The sequence below is a fragment of the Gavia stellata genome, chromosome 20 (genome assembly GCF_030936135.1).
Source record: "Gavia stellata isolate bGavSte3 chromosome 20, bGavSte3.hap2, whole genome shotgun sequence".
NCBI classification, from domain to species: domain Eukaryota; kingdom Metazoa; phylum Chordata; class Aves; order Gaviiformes; family Gaviidae; genus Gavia; species Gavia stellata.
The window spans coordinates 15,137,854-15,157,981 of NC_082613.1; the positions used below are offsets into that span (position 1 = coordinate 15,137,854).

Below are 20,128 nucleotides of genomic sequence, written 5' to 3' on the forward strand. Positions count from 1 at the left end.
AAATACTGCTGAACAGTGAAATGCGGAAGAAAGAGACCGGGAAGGCAGCGTTTCTCCAGGGACCATCTCACTGGCTCATTTTTAGCCCCAGGTCAACTTGAGGCTGACTCGTTCACAGTCTGGTTTGCTCACATGATTCTCATTAGATGGATGTGTTTAGGCTAAAAATGAGGAGTTTTAGAAAGATGTTTTTTATCTGCATTTATAGATGCCCCAGGTCATTAGCAGGAAGCTTTTAAATGTAACAATCCTGCTTGCTGCTCGTCTGTCGGAGTGAGCTCGGAAAAGAAGGTGTTGGCCTCTCGTGGGCTTTGCTTTTGGTGTCTCATGCAGTAGCCCAGCAGTAGCTGGTTTTATTTTGGGGTTACAAATTCCATGTGACTTTTTTTGCCCCCTGTAAATTAACCGAATTAGTTCTGCTTTCTTAATGTGCCCTAGGAGTGTTTTAGGAGGAAAGAGGAGAAACCTTTGAGGATTGGTTTCACGCTCTGTTTCTCTCCAGGGCATGGCAACATCAGGTTGGCCAAATGTGCCTGCGGGGAAGAGGATTTCATAGCAAGGGGTGAAGAAGATCAAATGAGGCAGGTGGATGGCAGTGCGTTGGTATTTGGGGTGTGCGGTGGGAAAGGGCTGGCAGCAGGCAGGGAGCAACGCAATGCTCTCCTTGGCATGCCTGCAGCTGGGCAGGCGTAGAGGCGGGCAGAGAGCTTGCAGAGAAGAGTGGGAACCACATCTCACATCTCCATCCCGGGATTGTGTGCAAACAGGTCGTGGTTCTCAAGTACTAGCTCACAGTTTTGTGATTATTCCCATATTCTGAGCAAACGTGTTTCCGTCCCCGATGGTCATCAGGCAGCTGGCACCGAGTGGTGGATAGGCACAATTAGTGCTGTTTTGATTGAAAAATTTGGGTCATTTAGCAACGTTTCCCTTCCCTGCCTGGGTGAGCAAACTCAGACTTTTTGTGGAAAAGCCCCTAACTTCATGCACAAAACCTGCTCTCTGTTTTGCTGCATTTATTTAGAGAGGGAGGAAAGGCAGGGGTTTGTCTCCTCCTGCTCTTGCCAATAAACTCACTTGCTGGAATAGGTACCTACGTGCACGAATGATGTCATATTCCTACATCAGTACGTTGTTACTCAACTGAACGTCATATTCGTGCATGGACATGACATGTAGAATCTGCACATCAGTGTTAAATCATATGAAAGTTGGACCAAATGTATGTGAATAGTAGTTTGCAGTATTATATTAATATGGTTATTATATGTTAAAATTAATAGTAGTTTCCCATGGCTTCATTATCTCCCCACTTTGTTCATGAAAGCAAAGCCTAGAAATTATTCTTCTTTTTCAAAAGCAGGCTTAAATAAATGAAGACATAAACTTTCTGCCATGGAAGTATTGTGGACGCAGGTTTTATAGTGATTCCAGCCCCACCGCCCCAGTTATTCCATCTGCACTGAAAGGGCAGGAAAACAGGGATTTTCAGCGTGTATTCATCTCTGCTCCCCCTTCCGCAGATCATCCTGTAAACAGCAAAAAAAAAAAATGCTAGGAATAACGAACTTCGTTTGTCACCTTGCTAGCGTTAATGATGACTCGCCATAAGGAAAATAAATGAGCCAGCTCGTGCCTGGTGTGCGGTGGCAGAGCAGGTGCTGGCGGCACGAAGGGCTCGGGTGCCAGTTCGCGTCTTCTCTGCTCTCAAAAGCAGCGTTTTTATTATCAGGAGTTGCGAAGTAGCAGGTTTTCTGGTTGTATTTCAGTGCAAAACTTTGCCATCTATTCAGTGCTCCCCTGCTTTACGGGAATAAGGCATTTGATTGCTTTGCCAGAACTTGAAAGCTGAATTTCTTACAGCTGAGAGATATTTGTAAAAACTGTGAATTACAAATTAGATCGTAATCTAATTTGATTAGATTACAGCATGTGCTTTAATACCTTTCCTCTGTGGCTTAAAGAGGCATCAGGACTGATCCCGGGCAGCCCAGAGCCCCTGTGCACGTGTCGTTTTTCAGCCGTGCGCCCTTCCGGGGGGTGCGCTGGGAGCCCCCTTCGGCCGCCTTGCCGAGCAGCGATGCTTGGCTGCCGCCCTGAAGCTCCAGCAGACATTTCCACATGCCAACAGCCAAAAACTGCCTGAGAAAATTCACCAGTCCGAAACCCAGCTTGCATGCGCCAGAGAGAGGTGAAGAATGAGTGTCTGCACCTCCCTCGCGCCACGAGCCGGGGTGCAGATGGGTGCACTGGGAGCCCATTGGCATTCCTACGCGGGGACATGCTGGAGCATGGTCACAACTCGTTTGTGAGCTAATTGAACGAGGCGAGCAGTGGCTTGAGGAGCAGGGAGCGGCGACCCCATTCTCGGAGGGGCGATTTGCCTCGCGTTGCGTTGTCCGGGGTTGGGAGCTCCGTAGCCAGGCAGGCACCAGAGCCGCAGGCAGCATGACATGGAGCACCCACCCCTGGGGGGGTTGTGTTGGCTCCCATGGGAGCTGCGCTTTTGGCGATGCTTAGGCTTTGTCTGCTGAGCTGTCTGGTTTTAAAAAACAAAAAACCAAAAACAAACCCCCCAAAAAAATCCAGAAGAAACCCCTAAGGCTTGCATAAGCACATATTTCCTCCCAAGGATGCCTTTTGAGACTGATTTCAGTACACTGGAGTCAGGAGCATGGCCACACCATTCAGCTGAGCTGGGATGTCCCACCAGAGCTTGGATCCTCAGGAGGGGACCCTCAGAGGCTGAAAAAGAAGCTACGGTGTGAACTGGCACTGTATTAGCCACTAGAGACTCCACGCAGGAGAGAGGGTGTGAATAGCCGATGTTGGCTCATTTTTACACCACCGTGAGCATTTCGGTCACTTGCTGGCACAGCTACCACCAGCGTTGCGCTGATGCTCCAAGGCTGTGTGTATGCAGCCATGGGGAGGCTGCGCTGGGCAGCAAGAGCCACCCCGGTGCAAGGGAGAGGAGGTGCAGGAACACTTAATTTGTGAGGTTTTTTTAAAAAGCAAACATGCAAAGCTGGTCAGAGCTCCTGGTTGGGGAGCAGGGCTGGAGGCGAAACCTCAGCACCCCGTGCACTCCGGCAAGGTGCGTGTGGGCACACCTGGGGAGTGCCGAGGGGATCTTAAGCGAGAGGGAAAAGCAAAGAAACAGGCAGAAATACTTTGAAGAAGCATCTTTGGGCATGAAGGGTGAGAAGATGTGATTGAGAGACTGGGATGGTGAACACGGGCATACTCAGCCTGCTCAGCAGCAGCTCAGGGCACCCGCTGCACCCGGGGTGCCTGCCCACCCGCTCGGGGCCGTACCCTGCCTCTTCCCCACGGTGGCTCGGGGCCATGCAGAGCAGCGTGGGAGCCTTGCGTGGCTTTCCCTCCCACCCCCCCCATCTTCACCCTTGCACTGTACTTCACGTGCTGGGTGGGGAAATGCTTGTCCGTGACTGTCACTAAGTGTTACCACCTTCTCTTTATACAGTTGCTGGTGAGAAGAGGGTGCCAGTGATGCCCGGATCGCCCGTGGAAGTGAAGATACAGTCCAGGTCTTCTCCTCCCAACATGCCGCCGCTGCCCCCCGTCAACCCTGGCGGCCCCCGGCCAGTGTCCTTCACCCCAACTGCACGTAAGACCCCATAATGCTGCTTTTCCCTGGGACCAGCTCTAGCCAGGAGGAAAGGTTCTGCTTGTAGAAATCACCGGGGATGTCTCAGCCATCGGCCAGGGCTGCTCGCCAGCACGGCGAGCGTTAGCCATGCTGCAGGGCTGTAAGGAAGGGGGGACTGGGGCTTTCCTACTGTTCTGCTATGTATGCAGGATGTATAACGGGGTCTGTAATCCCCCCCACCCCCGTGCCTCCTCCTACCTTACTCCCGGTGCTGCCTTGAGTCCTTCTCCTTGCAGGTGCAGCCTTGATTTCCACCGTAAACTCCTTAAGAAATTGAAGTCTCTTATCAGGTCAGCTTCAAACAAGCCAAGAGCTGGGCTTTTCACTGTATCTTTTGGAGGAGCTAATTCCTACTCTGCTGTATCTCACTTTGCAGACAGCGTTTCTGCAGCTGAGATTAGAAAGTTTTCCTTTTTTTTTAATTTCCCAGCCTCAGAAATTCCTTGCTGTCCATCCAGCTTCTCTTTTCTCCATCTTCACTTTATAATCTTTGCTATTAAGCCGCAGTAGATCCTGGCCCTGCCCAGCCGCAGCGCAACCTCGCACCCACTTCGTCTAGCAGGGTGTCACACAGAGGTGACTCTGCGGACAGGGTGAACGTGCAGCCTTTTCTCACAGCCTAGAAAGAGCACAGACTGGTTTTTTCCCCTCCCTTAGCCGACATTTAAGCCATTTAATGTCTTTTTAAAAGTGTCATTCTGGAGCAAAACTGCTTTACTTTGTTGGGCATGGAGTTACCTGACCCCCACACGTGGCACATACATATTTTCCAGGCTCTCCTCACCCCTTTTCCCCTGTGCTGAGTGTCTCCCTAGCTGCTTCTGCGTTGCTTTGCTGTCCACGATGGTGTCTGGGATATCTCACAGTTTCACACTGGCAGTGGATTTCGGAGATTTACAATCCAGCCTCTTTCAGGACACATGCTGATGTATTCCGTGATGCTGGCAATAGCACTAATCACCGGGTTATCCCGCCAGACACGTTGTCCCCATCTTTATGCGCTGAGGGGTTTTTAATGGCTCTCCTTTTGCTCAGGCAGAAAAAGACCATTAGCAAAGTGACAGAAATTAATTTTTCCAATGAGGTTGCTTGGCACACTGTTAAGGGCCAAGAAGTCTGAATCTGCTGATTGCAGATGACTTAATTGCTTCTTTCCAAGAGAGATGAGAGATGCAGCCTTTTTTACTTTTTTTTTGCTTTTCACTTCTCAGTTGCACCAAAGGGTCTTTGTCAGAGCCAGTGGGTGTGTGCCATGCCCTGTAAAAGCCCGTGGCTTGCGCAGGCGAGGAGGAGCAGGCTGGAAGAAGGCCATGCCTGCCTGCGGATCAGTAACAAAAGGGTTGGAGAAACGGGGAAAGCCTTCAGGTGTTGAGGACCTAAGGTAGAATTTAACAGAGCAGCCCTAGATGATGACTTTTATGTTCCCAGGAATTTAGCATCCTCCTCTCCCCACAGCTGTAATCCCCCTGGTCTCGGTATGCCACCTCACTTGCTTCATCACTGTCTTCTCACCTGGAAATAGAGGTCCCAGCCCGGCTTTGTGGTCTGTGGCAGAGCAGATCCTGGCGATGCGCAGGATCAGATAACTGCCAGCCACCCTGCGGTAACGCCGTTTGCAGGGGGGTCAGGCAGGGTAAGCCTAAAAACGCAGAGAGCGGTTACAGGGGCTGTGTCTAACGGCAGCCCCGAGCCAACCCAGCTCGCTCAGCTTCTGTGGCATCATCCGAGTCCGTCAACGTCCGCCGCTCCCATCCGTGGCAGCCTCCCCCGAGGGTCTCCCGCAGCCCCCTGGGTGGGTTGCACAGCCCCTACTTCTCCCAGCGTATAAATAGAGCTTGTTGCTCTCCCTAGTCTTTCATTTGAAAGAGTTAAGAGGAAGCTAAATGGAGAAGGGGGTAAAGCGCCTCGATCGCGACCTCTGGAGAGCACAGAGCTGCATAGTCTTCCTCTGTTTGAGAGGAGTTTCTCTGGGTGGCTTTCCCCCCTATTTATAACCCTTTTATCATGAAATAAATGCTCTTTATGAGTAACTGCCAGAAGCCTTGCCTTTCACATAGCTCTGCGTTTGCTGGTACTCGACAATAGCTAACCCTGCGGGTACGTGCCATCTCTGCAGGACATCTCTGTTCCTTTGCTGCTTTGGGGAAGCCAGTGTGGACAGGGGTTTTTCAGGTTGCATTGTGCCATAACAAAAGGCATGAGCTGTCAATCCTGGCCTTCGCCTTCTTTTCATCATCTCTCTGTCTATGAAAGGATAAGTCTTTGTAATGCCCCAGAGGAACCCGTCACTCCCTGGTTAGCAGGAACCACCTCTGATCATCTCTTTAGCCTTATCTTTCCCTTGCATCTTAACTGACTCTGGTTAATCTTCTCAGGTTCCCTCCTGTGCTCACCACAGCAGGTCCAGGTGTGTGGAGCCTTTCCAGCCTCCGACCCCGGTGTGCCCCAGAGTGGTTTAACTGTTCAAGTACCTCCTGCCGCCTTCTCCGAAAAACCCTCACTGGGGTCACGAGGATTGGGTATGATCCTCGCGAAGTTGCAGCGGAAATTTTGGCATCTTTTTTTTGCAAGCTGCTGCTCCATCACGGCACGCACCTTCCCCTGCCCTGCGTGCAAGGGGCAGCTCTGCCAAGTGGCTTCAGTGCTTCTGCTCTGAACACTGGCATTTGAAATGGTTTTTGTAGCTTGTGGCCTTCTCTTCAGTGCTTGCATCCGTAAGGGATTCAGGGCTGGGCTTTTAAGGATAACCCAGTGGATCAGCTGAAACTGTATTTATGATAATGTACTTTTCACCTCTAAAATTCTGGGTTTATATTGAGTTGGGGCCCCAAGTGCACAGCTGCTCTTCAGACAGGGCTTTGGATTGCACAACGGCGGCGCAGGGATGTCAACAATTTATTCTAATCCCTTGACGAGTTCCCAAACTTCCAGCCCTTCAGTCTGTTTCGACATGCTCGCCGCTTACAGGAGGCGAAGTTGCAGATGGGACCAGGTTGGAAAAAACAACCGTGTTTGCGAAATTCCCTGTAAATCCCCGGGGAGGTACGGCGGGCGGGTGCCATGGGGCAGGGTGCTGTCAGCCGTCCTTGGGGTGAGGTGGAGACACCTGACCTGCGGTATCTGCTAGTGGGACTCCAGCTGTAATAAGCACTGATGACTTACTGTAAACGATGAGGCTGGGAAGGATCCTTGGATCGCCTGGTATAATTTTCGGCCTGATGCAGACCAGAAAACGCTGCTCGGTAATTCTTGCCGAGGGCTGTAAAACTTTGAGCTGAAGCACATTTAATTCCTTGGGCTGCGCGTATGGCACGACTCAGTCTGCCGCAGCATCGGCTTTATGCAGCCTGACCCCGTGTCCTCCTGGGCTGCCTCAAATGTGAATGGAGGTGTGCCTGCTCTGCTGAGCCCTAATCCTGCGGTGTTTGACGGCCCTGGAAATGAAGCTCACTGAGCGGAGGCTGCTGGAGGACAAAAGTGCCGGGGAAGTCACTGGCTGTGGTGTAAATCACACATGAGCAATCCCATAAGGAAAACTCTTGCGGATGCCTGGGCTGGGCACGTGGTTCTTATGTGCTGATGGCGGCAGAGCATCCTCACAAGCTCAGGGGAGGGTTGAGGAGAAGGCACGTGCGCTGCCTGTGACCAGCTCTGTAGCTGGGTGCCGTCCGGCACGGCATGCAGGCTCTGCTCTGGCCATAGCCCCTTTTCTGGTTCTTGCCCTGTTTGCTAGCGGCGATTAACATCAGCAGCAGACTCTTGGGTGGAAGATGGATCCTCTTAAACACCAGACTGCAGGGATGTGCCCATCTGATGCTCAGTAACACTTCTGTTTCCCATTTGCAGTGCCCAACGGAATAAACCATTCCCCCCCGACACTGAACGGGGCACCATCCCCACCCCAGAGGTTTAGCAACGGTCCTTCCTCCTCCTCCTCCTCCTCACTGACGAACCAGCAGCTCCCAGCCACGTGCGGCGCCCGGCAGCTCAGCAAGCTGAAGCGCTTCCTCACTACCCTGCAGCAGTTCGGCAATGACATTTCGCCGGAGATCGGGGAGAAGGTCCGGACCCTCGTCCTGGCGCTAGTGGTAAGCCCCGTGCACCCGCCTGGGCCGCCTTGCTTTTGCCAGACGGCTTTGGCGATGGGATCCTGGCAGCCAGCGCCTGCCCACGTTACACAATATTGTCTGCTTGCGTCTTTACAAGCAGAGCTGTTGGCTGAGCAAGACTCTAATGTTTATGCTTTCTGGTAAACTTGCTTCTTTTTTTCCTGTCTTTGGTGGGTTTCAAAAAGCTGTTTGTCCAGTGGCTTTGGCATGAGCTTGGGTGCAGCTAAACTTAAGGCAACCTAGAAGGATTTGGACTAAGCTTTGCTCTAAAGGCCACAGGTCTGGTGCAGTGGGCTTCCTGGAAGCCATGGGCTACGCTGGGCTTCTCCATCTCCTCTCGTAAATGAAACTTTGTGGAGAAGCCTGTAGTTTTGTACTAGGGAAGTGTTCTCTTGCTTGTGCAGATTTATGATTGCCTGACCCTGACCGTGGATCAGTTTAACTCTGATCTGCTTCCATACAAAGAAATGCCAGTTCCAGCCACCGCTTCGTTAGTGCTGCCCTGACTTCGGTGTGCTCAAACTTGATGCTGCTTTGCTGGGCAAGGCAGCCAGGTGTAATGGAATAAGCAGGGGTACTGGCTGGGTCCTGTCGCTAGCAGGGACTCGCTCCAGAAAGCTGGTAGTGCTTCTCTGCTCTCAAGCACATAGAGAGTATCATGACACTTGAAAGATTTAATTTTTGATACGGAGTGGTGAATATGGTATGTATTTCAAGGGCTTTTTTTCTCTTTATGGGCTGCTCCTGCATATCTTAAAACAAGACCACTGGCACAGCGAAGTTAACTGTTGCCAAGGTCTGCAGAGGATGGGAAGGTTGCTGTTGCAAAATAGGAGGTCTGGGCTTCTGGTGTGCTGCTGCTTTGCCGATTGCGTATCTGCCTGCGTTACCAAAGGCATTGATTCTTTGCTTGTGAAGTCTGAAGGTGCAGCTACAGAAAAGGGCTTGATAAATAACTTTTATGCATCTTCTGCCCTTCTTCATTCCCACCCTCGGATTTGCAAGAGCTGCGCTTGGTGGCAGTGCGTGTGCAAACAGTGCGTGTATGCCCTCATGCCCTTTTGCAGCTGCGGACAGCTGAAAACACCCTTCAAAAGCCAAATGAACAGGTCTTGCTGCAAAATTGCATCTGATATTTGCAGGTATACAAACTGCCTGGTAGAAATGCTGCGCAAGCCCTGTGCAAACCCATACCCTGGACCGAGACCCTGGCAGGCAGCACCATGCCGCCTGCCCAGCTGCACTCCGGTGCGGCACCCAGCGCTGTTCCTGAGCTGACCTCTGCTTTTTGGCAGGTTTCTTTTGAGGCTCAGCACGCAGCGAAGGTAGCTAGACTGCAGGCAGCCTGGAGTATTTCTGCCTCCGAGGTTGGCGTGGGCAGAGAAAACGTGGGTCTGTCCGTGGCCTCAGGGGCTTTCACAGTGCTTGAGCACTGGATGTAAAATGCTTCTGCTGCTGAAGAAGGCAGGCATACATATTTCCATGGGTGTAGGATAGTACCTTAGCTTGCCCTTTTGGAAAGGAAATGATAAGCTGTCCAGGTTCCCCTGACTGTTGTTCTCACCACTGATTGTGGTAATTGCTGCAGGGATTAATTTTGTATGTGCAGGTTATCAGATGCTGCCTGTCCCAGGGAGCACCCAGCCTGAACATGGAGGGGTTGCAGGGTCAGGCCAGGGGAGGACCGTGCCAGTGGGGTGAGCAGCGGGCTGGTGGAGACTTCGTGGATGGTGGATGGATTAGGTGAGATGAGCTGAAAGGGAGGAAGGAGGAGAGGAAGGCGTGCGGCTCTGAGCAGCTGGAATTGCTGTCTGGCTCCCCGCAGCCTGCCCAGGCCACCCGGCCAGGGTGCAGGAGATGCCAGCTGGGTCCTGCTGCCTCCCCGGAGCCGGTCCCTGCCTCAGCCCCAGAGCTGGGAGGATGCTGGGCCGGGCTGTGCGCAGCGTTCACCCCTTGCCTAGTGCAGCATTTCTACTCCATTGGCCTGAGTCTTTTTCCCTGCAATAGGCAGGATCCAGTGCAAACATTGTCAGTCCTGTAGTGGCAGACGCAGTCTCCCTTCCAGTTCTGTTTGTCAAGAGCTGTTTCCCACGTGTCTAAAAATAAGAACAAATTGTCATTTCATTTCTTAATTTTCTTTTCTCAGAACTCAACGGTGACAATCGAGGAATTTCACTGCAAGCTGCAAGAGGCAACGAACTTCCCCCTCCGTCCGTTTGTGATCCCCTTTCTGAAGGTGACAGGGAGCTGGTGGGGCTTGCCGACGTTCCGTGTGCCAGTCTGTGCCGCTTGGCAGCGCGTCATTGCTGGGAAAGCTCTCGTTTCGAGCACCATGGCAATTTTGTTAAAGTCCAAGACAGACTGCACAGACCATAGCGCTGGCCGTGTGGGGCTGGCTTGCGGAAAGCTAACGTTATAACGAGTGCCACATGTGTCTGCTTGTATGTTAGGGATAAAGGAGACAAACCAAGCTCCATTCGGCAGCTTCTGATCCCATAATCTTATTTGCAAATGTTCAGATCTAGTGTATTTGAAGTGTTGGCATATGGAGCATGTCTGGGGTGGTTAGATGCTGGAAGCACAGAGCGCTTCCTGTGACACTTGGCTTTTGGATGCACCAATGTCAGGTCATCCTCAGCTCTTGAGAAAATACAGTTAAATCTGACAGTGCAGACAGCAGGAGCTGGAGGATCCTGAGTGAGAGCCACAGGCTCTAGGTGTTAGTGCTCTGAGGGATTATGTGTGCAGAGCAAACCTTCTGCGAACGGCTGGAAATGCCTGCCCGCAGCCTGCATAAACCAGACCCACACTTGTTTTCCAGGCCAACCTCCCGCTGCTGCAGAGAGAGCTGCTGCACTGCGCCCGGGCTGCCAAGCAGACGCCCTCCCAGTACCTGGCACAGCACGAGCACATCCTGCTGAACACAAACACCACGTCCCCCTCTGACTCCTCCGAGCTGCTGATCGAGGTGAACGGGAATGGGAAGAGGCACAGTCCGGACAGGTAAAAACAGCTTTCGTCACTCTGCCAAGTTCTTGAAGTCATGACGTTTTTTTCAGCTTTGCTGCTGTCAAAGCTTCAAGCAGCATCCAGGGCTAAACCATAGGATCTTACCACTCCCAACAACTATTCTGGCTGTTAATAAGACACCAATGATTGCTCCTCCTGCACTGCGAATTCAGGTTGGGATCCTCTTTCAGGCAGATTCTGTCCCAGAGGGACTTGTTGGGTAGCACTGAAAAGCCTGAGCTGGAGAGCTGAGCGGTTCTCCGCCTCCCCAGGCGGCGAGCGGAGGCACTGTCAGGGCTGGGAAGGATGTGGTTCATTTTCACCACTTTTTATTCCAAGCTAAAAGTTGTTATGTAATTATGTGGAACATGCCTGAAATTTACAAAAACTGTGAAATTTTAATTTGGTCATGCTCGGAAAGATGAATCACAACACTTGAGCATCTTGAACTTTTTCTTTGACAGGGTCATTTTGTGGATTTGTTCACAAGTTGAGCATGTTTGTTTTAGCTCCCTGCCTTTAGCCCCCAGTAAAATCGTCACTGCCCAAGCTCTGCTGATTCGAAATCTGCATCTTTCCCTTTCCCAGTACGTTTACGCGGTGCTAATGAATACCTCTCTCTGCCGGTGTGGTTGCAGAAGGGAAGACAGCAGCTTTGAGAGGGAGCCGCTGCCAACAGAGCCTCCAGCCAAGAGGGTGTGCACCATCAGCCCCGCACCCCGGCACAGCCCTGCCCTGACAATCCCCCTGATGAATGCCGGGGGACAGTTCCACCCTACCCCACCACCCCTCCAGCACTACACCTTGGAAGATATCGCGACCTCCCACCTCTACAGGGACCCCAGCAAGATGCTGGAGCACAGAGAGATTCGGGACAGGCACGGCGGTCTTGGTGAGAAAACCTGGAGGGGTTTTAGTCGTAGGAGCTGTGAGGTCCAGCAGCTTCGGCATTGGTCCCTGCTTGGCCACTGGCACCCAAAGCTGTGTAACACTGGGCACATCCTCAGCAGAGTTTTTGCAAGGAATTCAGAGAAAGCAACTGACCATGGGAGGTTAAAAACAGGAAGATTGAGAGTTTGTATTTCCCTGTATACATGTAAAGGCTGGAGCCACTGAGGATGAGGAGGAAGGACCTGGTGTGCAAGTTGAGTATAGCCAACCCAGCAGGCAAGAATGGAGGTCAGGGAAATAGAAATTAACTTTTCCAAGATCACTAAAGCAGGAGAGCAGAGCCTGAGTCCCCGCCCCATTTCTCCCCAGGGGTGCGTGGGATGTGCACGCTGTATTTCCAACAGGGCAGCCTGAATCACAAGCTCTGAGCTCCTGTGGGTTTATAATAAGGGAGCCAGCTCCCCAAGCAGGTCAGATCCAGACCCATAAGTGGGTTGTAGCACTTCCGAGACAGTGACACAGGGAAGGATAAAAGCACCAACATGGAATTGCCCCTGTAGAGCCACCTCCTTGAGACGTGTTTAAAATCCCAGCTATATGTAGCTGGAAATGCAGCTCTTTATTATTGCTTCAGGGCCACCTTCCCTCTCCAGCACTGAAAGCATTCAGTCCATCTAATCACTATTCTGGCTGTGGTTTGTTGCAGGTTTGAACGGAGGATACCAGGACGAGCTGGTGGACCACCGCTTAACGGAGAGAGAGTGGGCTGACGAGTGGAAGCATCTCGATCACGTAAGGAATGGCAGGAGGTGTGGGAAGCTCTGTGGGATGCAGCAGCCCAGTGCTCCGCCTGCTCCAGTGCGTTATTTTCTTGTTGGTACCATACCCCAGCTTTCCTAGTGGCTTGTAGAGGAACAAGCCACCACAAGAAGGTGGATGGTGGGGAGGGCAGATAGGAGCAGTAGCACTTTCCTGGCAGGTGTTCTCTGCCCATGGTCAGTGGAAGCCAAAATCACTCTGGACGAAGTGTCTGGGGCTGGGGAGCTTCTCCTGCAGAGCACGGCCATGTGCTGCCCTGGCTGGCTGAGCAACCAGGGCACAGGTCTTTTCTGCAGCAGCCCAGGCCAGCACTCTACCGACAAGCACACAGATGTGCTACGTGCAGTTTACAGAATAAGTAAACTCATCATTATTTTTTAAAGACATTTTTCCTGGGCTGCCAGCCTTTTATGGGCTCAACTAGGTGCCAACAGCAAGACTTGGTACTTCTGGCAGACTTTCTGCAGTCTGGTTTTTTCCCTCCAAGCAAGGCTGCTCATCCAAGCACTTCACTGGAGTGTTTCCCCCAAAGAGATGGGATTGAAATTCAACTTTGATCACAAATGCAGAGAGACCCCATGCTAGCTTATGCTCTAAAGCTGATGTTTTGGCAGGGGGAGTGGAGTAGAGGCCCCGTAGCTGAGTATTTGCAAGTTGGGATGTGGCTATGGAGAGCTGGCACCAGGATCACAACCAGCCCTTGCATGGACAACCTATTCCCATAGGAAAGTGGGGGTTTTTCACCTTCACCTTTAGAAGCGTGGCCCTAAACCTCCTACGGTGACCAAAGCCCCATGGTGCAGGTGTGATCACCTCCTGCCCAGCTGGTGCTGCTCAGCATCGCTGCTGCATGTGTGGGTACGGGACCCAATCTTACCTGCCTGTTTTAATACTGCATCATCCGAAATACTGTGCTCAGAGCCTGTTCCTGTGAAATGACCTTGTGTTTCATCTTCCTGGGATGGTCCCTGTGGTACCTCAGACAAGAAATTCGGGAGATGATCTCACAAGTGGGCAGCAAGACTGAAAATGCGTTCCTCCCTGCAGGCACTGAACTGCATCATGGAGATGGTGGAGAAAACCCGGCGCTCGATGGCTGTGCTGCGGCGCTGTCAGGAGGCCGATCGGGAAGAGCTCAACTACTGGAAGAGGCGGTGCAGCGAGACAGCCGAGCCGCGGAAGGCGGGCAGCGAGCTAATCTCTAGGCAGCACAGCCCCAGCAGCTCCGACTCCATCGGCAGTGGTAAGCGAGGGGTGGGCGTGCTGCGCCTGGACCTTTTTAAGTAGGTGTCTAATTACGACAAAGCTATATTAGGCATAAAGTGATGATAATGTATTCAAATCATAAATACTTAAGTGGTGCATGACTGTTCTCAAAGCTTTGAAGAGAGAAAAGTCATTGGACACATGGAAGCTCCTGGGTGAGCCCATGGAAGCAGCGTTTGCTGACGTCTGAAGGCAACTTGGGCATCAGCAGCACCTTCTGCTGGTGCCAGGAGAAGAGCATCTTCCTTGTCACTGAGCCGTGCTTGCTGACCAAACCGAGCCAAGTTCATTCAAAGCTGAGAAACCAGAGGGTGAAAAGGCAGGAGAGGCGGTTGGTTCCAGCCCTCTTCCCCTTCCAGTCTGTCTTGCCTAAAGGATTTTAAATGTCAAGGTCTACTAATTCTAAAAATACCCAAGACTGCTGTAAGTGTGAGAGCTACTACCTGAGTTATTAATTCTATTTTTGTATCGTGAGTCAACTTTATTAAAGCTGACTATTTTTCCCGTCCAGTATGCAGGGAGTTTGATCCTATACAAAAAACAAGTCTAAAAATGCTGATTTTTATGCATTTGGATGTAATTCTAATTTCCATCCAAACAAATATGCTGCAAATCAAATGCTGAAAAAAAACCCTGATCATTTAATAATAAAAAAGGACGTTTTCTAACAATAAGAGTAAACGTCAAACTAAAAATCTCAATCTGATATATATATTCTACTTGTTTGTATACAAAATAAAGAGTGAATCCTCCTGCATGTCAAAAAGAACCATCGAAATCAGAGCCCAGACCAGATTTAGCTGCAGTCGAACAAGTTTTGATAGTTCCCAGACAGCAAGAACAAGTATTTCCTGGGAAAACAATAACAAGTACACAAGCAGAAGGAACTAAAATAGAATATATTAATCCAATTTTCTCAGAAACCAAGTGCCCGTGGCTCCAGCCATAACTGCACGCAGCGAGCCCATGGGGTGGCTGGGCGTGCGTGATGACCTGATGAGCACAGCCAGCTTTTAGCCCTTCTACATTTAAGTGTATCATGACTAATACGTTTTCAGCCCTGTGTTAAAGGTGATATAGTTTAATTTTTTTTTATAAATTGGGAACGTTATTGATGCTTTCTCCCCTCGTGGGACCTAGGGCTAATTTTCAAGCTTTGTTGCTGTTGTGAGAAGGTACAGTTAAACATCAAGAGACATCCCCAGGTGTGCCACAGGCTTAAATAACCTCCCCGCCTTCCTGGAGAGCTTTGGTTCTCCCACCAGCCTTTGACATGAATCAGGTTTTTGTTTTGACCTTTCAGAAAGTTACTCTGAGGCCTTAAAAAAAGGGATGCAGATAGAACACAGGGCGAGGCTTCTGAAAAGCTTCCCTGTGTGACTGCAGTCTGTGTTTAGGTTCTCGCGTCCCCATCTGTCACGTAGGCTCTTTGTAGGATCATGGGTGCTGGGGAACGTATACACCTCTCGCCATAAGAGGTCTTGCAGGACAGTTTGTCCGTCAATTCAAGCCTTTGACTTGTCCCTGGGAGTGGAAAGTGCTGCGTTTAATATAAACTGCTGGTCGTATAGATTGATGTTCAAAGTCCCTGGACAGTGCAGATGTTTGATGGCATGTATTTATAAGCATTGTCTGTTGATATAGGGTACCAGGAGATGGAAATGGGTTATACAGTGTCATAAATTATGCAAGGCACTAATTAAATATTGGAATTTATCATCTGAGTGTTTGATGAATGGCTTTAACTGTAGGAATCCTCTGCTTTGAGTTTTAACTGGTTAATCCTACCGTGCCCCACCATGTACAGAGGTACTGCTGGGCACTTGCTGGGCACTTAAGCAGCAGTTGGGTGAGACAAGGCTTTGCCAACCTTTCCCCGTGTCCCTTATTCCAACAGATTCGTTGCGGGAGTTCAGCAGCAGGTCGGGAACGGGCTACGTCACTGAAGAGATATGGAAAAAAGCTGGTAAGTGTTTGCTAGTAATCTCGGCGAGGGAATCTGCCGGATCGGCTGAGGTAAACACAGATGCTGCAGATTTGCTCTGCAGAAACAGGAGAAGCCCAGCTGCAGGAACGCCCCAGGATGTGCACATCTGGCTACCAACGCCCCCAGCCGGGGTTTTCCAAAGGGCTCTGCTCCTTCTGTACGATGCCAGTGAGGATCCCGTGGGGCCAAGCATGGCCTCGCCGCTCCCCGGAGCAGTCGTGATGCTGATGCTGACCATGACCCGCAGGGGTCCCAGCCACAGGGAACACGCCGCTGCATCTTGACGTCCCTCGGAGGCTCACACTGCTCCCCGGGCGGGTGGGTGAAGCTGCTCTTTTCTTCCAGAAGAAGCCGTGAATGAGGTGAAGCGGCAGGCCATGTCGGAGGTGCAGAAAGCAGTGGCGGAGGCCGAGCAGAAGGCGTTTGAGATGATTGCCTCCGAGAGGGCTCGGATGGAGCAGACCATCGCGGACGCCAAGCGCCAGGCCACCGAGGATGCTTTCTTAGTGATAAACGAACAGGAGGAGTCTACGGAGGTAAGGTGCTGGGGGACATCCTGGGAAGGGACTTTGAAAGATTCACAAAGTCTCCAGATCCTGCTCAGCAGTGACTTGGAGCCTGCAGGTCCCCCATCCCTTTTCCTTTTAGAAGTCTCTCTCTAATCAATAACTATAGGGATGTACTGATACCATAAAAAAACCCTTTTGCTTTTGGTTTTGCTGGCAGGGGGATCAGCCTAAACGGTGTCTGCAGCACCCGCCTGTGCGCAACAGCCATGTGAAGGCCCCAGTGGGCACCATGAGCTGGACCCAGTGTAATGACCAGGGATTTCTTGGCATTGAGGGAGGTGTGGAAGCAAAGGGAAAGGGATGCCGGTGGATGCAGCTTTCCGTTTAGCTCAGAAATCTGCTGTTGTGGGGTACTTGATCTGTGCAGAAAAGGAATTGCTGTTTGTGGGCTTTAAAATAGCGCAGGGTAGAAACTAGGCTGCAGGTGAAGCTACATGTACCTGATGGTCTATACCACACCCTGTGTCGGTGCAGACCAGCCTGGTGCATATACATTGTCCTGGACGTTGTTGTTTCACTGGCTCCTGAAACACGGGCCCGGACGGCGTGTGGTCACCTCGTCTCCAGTAACAGGTTCCCCACGTCTCTTGCTATGCCGTTCCCATACGTACGGCGATAGGCGGGAAGCATCTGTGCGGGGTGGCCGTCCCTGCCTTATGGAAAGCCTCGTAACACCTAATGAGACATTTGCACATTGGAAAGAAGGGATGACTCTTAGTTTGTCATGTCCAGCAACACCTGCTGAATGGGTGTCTCTTAGAGAATTTGTTTCTCCTCCTCAATCATTAATTACATTCACTGTTGCTGAACTGGAAGCTCACTTCGTTAAGCTTTGGAGATCTCAGCTGGACTGGGCAAGGAGAATTGCATGGCTAATTCCTGCGCCACCATGTCCCATCCACGTGTGGTTTGCTTCTCGTTTTAATTTTTCTGCACGAATACAAGAGCAGAGGCTTTGTTTCTGCCAAGCAAAAATCTGATGGGAATGTGGAGTTAATGTCTGCTGGGACTGTGCTGGCAGCAAGTCCGTTTCCCCCCTCCTGGGGGGTTTCTGTCCACCCCACTGACGGGGACTGGGGAAGGTCTGGTGCCGGGGTCCCTGTGCACAGCAGGAACCTTGTAAATATTAGGTGGTATTACAGAGAAGTATGTCTATACTATTTCCTGATTAAATCACTGAAGGATGAATGCACCAGTCAGTAAACACATGATGGGAGTGGGTGGAACTGCTCAGGAAGCCATGGAAGAAATGAGACAAGTAACGATTTCTCCATAGGGGAATACCAGAGGAGTCTCCTCCTCCGGCCGTCCCGGGGAGCAGTGCGGGACCTCGGGAGCAACCAAGCATCCCCCCGCCAGTGTGAGCCCCATCTCCCCAGCACCCAGAGCTCTTCTCTAAAGGCCAAAGCTGTCACGTATTCTGGCACGCCGTGTAACCTTTGAAATACAGTTTTAAAACACCACTTGAAGTGTAAACAGCTGTAAAGCAGTGACCCAGTTTTCCAAGAGTTACCGCAGGCTTTGGTGGGGGTTTTTTTTTTGGTCGTGAGTCCTGCTTCTCTCGGGAGACCGAGGAGCCTCAGGGACATGCTGGCTCTGGAACAGCTCGCTCGTGACCAGCTGACTTTGGCACTTTGCTGCTAGCCCGTAAATCATCCCCAGGAGCTGGTGCAGACCCTGCGAGTGGGGAATCTCGCTGCCCTTGCCCGCAACAGGGCTGTCCGAAACAGGTCAGCATCTCCCACCACCCCACTTTCCTGCTTCGACAGCTTTTTGCCTTGTGGTCACAGAAGCGCTGGCCAGCGAAAGGTGCCCCGTTGGGCAGGATTAGAGGCAGGCAGGCTCTGGCGGAGGCTGGTTTTCCACAGCTGAGCTTGCCCTCCCCAGTATGCGATTGCTAACGCGTGAGTCCAGCTGCAGGGAAGCTAATCCTCCTGCTCCCCTCCTCGGAGCAGCTGCAGCCGCAGCTCCCGGCGCTGGCCCCTTGCCCCTGTGCTCATAAGGAAGCGGTGGCACGCTGTAAGCCCACCAGCTGACGCCTCTCCCGGCGGCCAGAGAGGCTTTGCTCCGCTTCCAGATTGAAGCTCGGGCTCTGGCAGTGCTTCCACCTGGCTGGGAGGCTTTCAAATGAGCTTTTTCTTTTCCAAATTAGCCTGCTCCGACCTCTTGTGCAGCTAGGCAGGGTGTAAAGCAAATGGTGCCTGTGCAGCACGCTGGAATCCCTGCAGAGAGGACTTGGCTGGGAGCTATACCAAAATAGAGCTGCTTAAAACAGGAAATAAAAAGACCGAGTAGCGGCATCTGCAGCGTGTTTTTTAGTCCTTGCCTGCTGTTTCCTCTATGCATTTGGGTGGATCTAGGGGAGAGGATGTGACCGGTGCGGTCTGCCGGGCGGTTTTGGGCAGAGCAGAGGCATAGGGGTTAGTACCCTTGGCAAAGGGCTGTGGAACAGCAGGAATTAATGGATTGCTCATTTTAATATTACTAAATCTAGGCCAGAGGGGAATGAACAGTCCCCTCCAGAGCTGTTGAGTCAGCACCATCCTGCAGCTCTCGGAAACTAAACCCATTTTAAAGTGTGGCGTCTTTGGTCTTGCAGAGTTGTTGGAACTGCGGTCGCAAAGCCAGTGAGACGTGCAGCGGCTGCAACATCGCCCGGTACTGCGGCTCCTTCTGCCAGCACAAGGACTGGGAGAGGCACCACCGAATCTGCGGCCAAGGCCTGCACAGCCAGAGCAAACCCCTGGCTCTGCCCACGGGCCGATCGGCAGTGGCCACCAAGAGCCTTGACGGCGTGCCCAGCCCGGTCCTCGAGAAGACTTCGGCGACCACCTCCCGGTCCTCCACCCCGGCATCCGTGACAGCAATAGATACAAACGGCCTCTAAAGGGGAAGTTTTGGTTCAGTCCATTTGATTAGTTTCCCTGGGGTTTTTTTAGAAAACAAAATAAAGAAACCCCACAGCAACTTGTATCACTTGACACATTTGACACATCGCGCCACCTCCTCAGAGCGCTGACACTTGGGCTTTGCCATCTCATTCTGCCTTTTTTCTTTTGTGGCTCGTGAAGATCTGGGACCGGCCTTGCCCGCGGCACCTCCGTGCCCGTTTCTCCGCAGGGGCATACCAGAGCATCGTTCGGGAGCTGGAGGAGGCCGGGCACTCGCTCCGGGGGACCTGGACTCGGTGGAGAGCACTGCTGGCGCACGCAAGGGATGCTGAGCCCCGTCCTCACGCATCAAATGTGCTCAAGCTCCTTTCCTGAGGTGTCTGAGCCACCTCCTCCTTCAGCTACCTTTCTTCCATAATATGCGTCTATTTTTTTTCCTTGCTCCCAGGCAGCGGTGTCTCAGATGGCCGTGCTGGCCGGCTGTTACTGTGAACAGACCGGAGCCGATTTCCCAGCAGGAGCATCTCGTCCTCTAGTGCAATGGCAAAAGCCGAGCCCTCTTCTCTTCTTTTCTCTTCTCCTGCCTGCAGGTTGGCAGCTGATGATTGCAGAGAGGGAGGAGAGGATTCGTCTGCTCTAAACCAAATGTCAGTACCAGGGAAGTACGGCTGGTCACTTCTGGATGGCCTGGTTTTAATCCCGTTCTGTGACGGGACAGACAGTTGCGTGTTACCCTGGGTGGGACTTTGGCTGGGGGAAAGCACAGAGCAAATCTGGATTGGTTGCGGGCAGTTATTGCCCTTTCCACCTGGGTACTGTTATTTTGCTGTGCAGACAATGTTTGGTTTTTTTCGCTGCATGGAAGTTGTTGGTTTGAGAGTTATTGCCGTTGTTTTTAACCACAGAGATCCTCA

At 51.7% G+C, this 20,128-nt stretch overlaps 1 protein-coding gene across 1 annotated transcript; it reads left to right on the forward strand.

Annotated features, from left to right (window-relative positions):
• Positions 1-3,498: 3,498 nt before the first annotated feature.
• Positions 3,499-19,216, forward strand: CBFA2T2 (CBFA2/RUNX1 partner transcriptional co-repressor 2). The gene is made up of 10 exons (XM_059827020.1): positions 3,499-3,631; positions 7,520-7,761; positions 9,929-10,018; positions 10,604-10,785; positions 11,430-11,683; positions 12,389-12,474; positions 13,549-13,744; positions 15,665-15,733; positions 16,100-16,290; positions 18,923-19,216. Exons 1-10 carry the CDS (start codon positions 3,514-3,516, stop codon positions 19,208-19,210), a joined length of 1,716 nt encoding a protein of 571 aa, XP_059683003.1. The 5' UTR covers positions 3,499-3,513; the 3' UTR covers positions 19,211-19,216.
• The last annotated feature ends 912 nt before the right edge of the window (positions 19,217-20,128 follow it).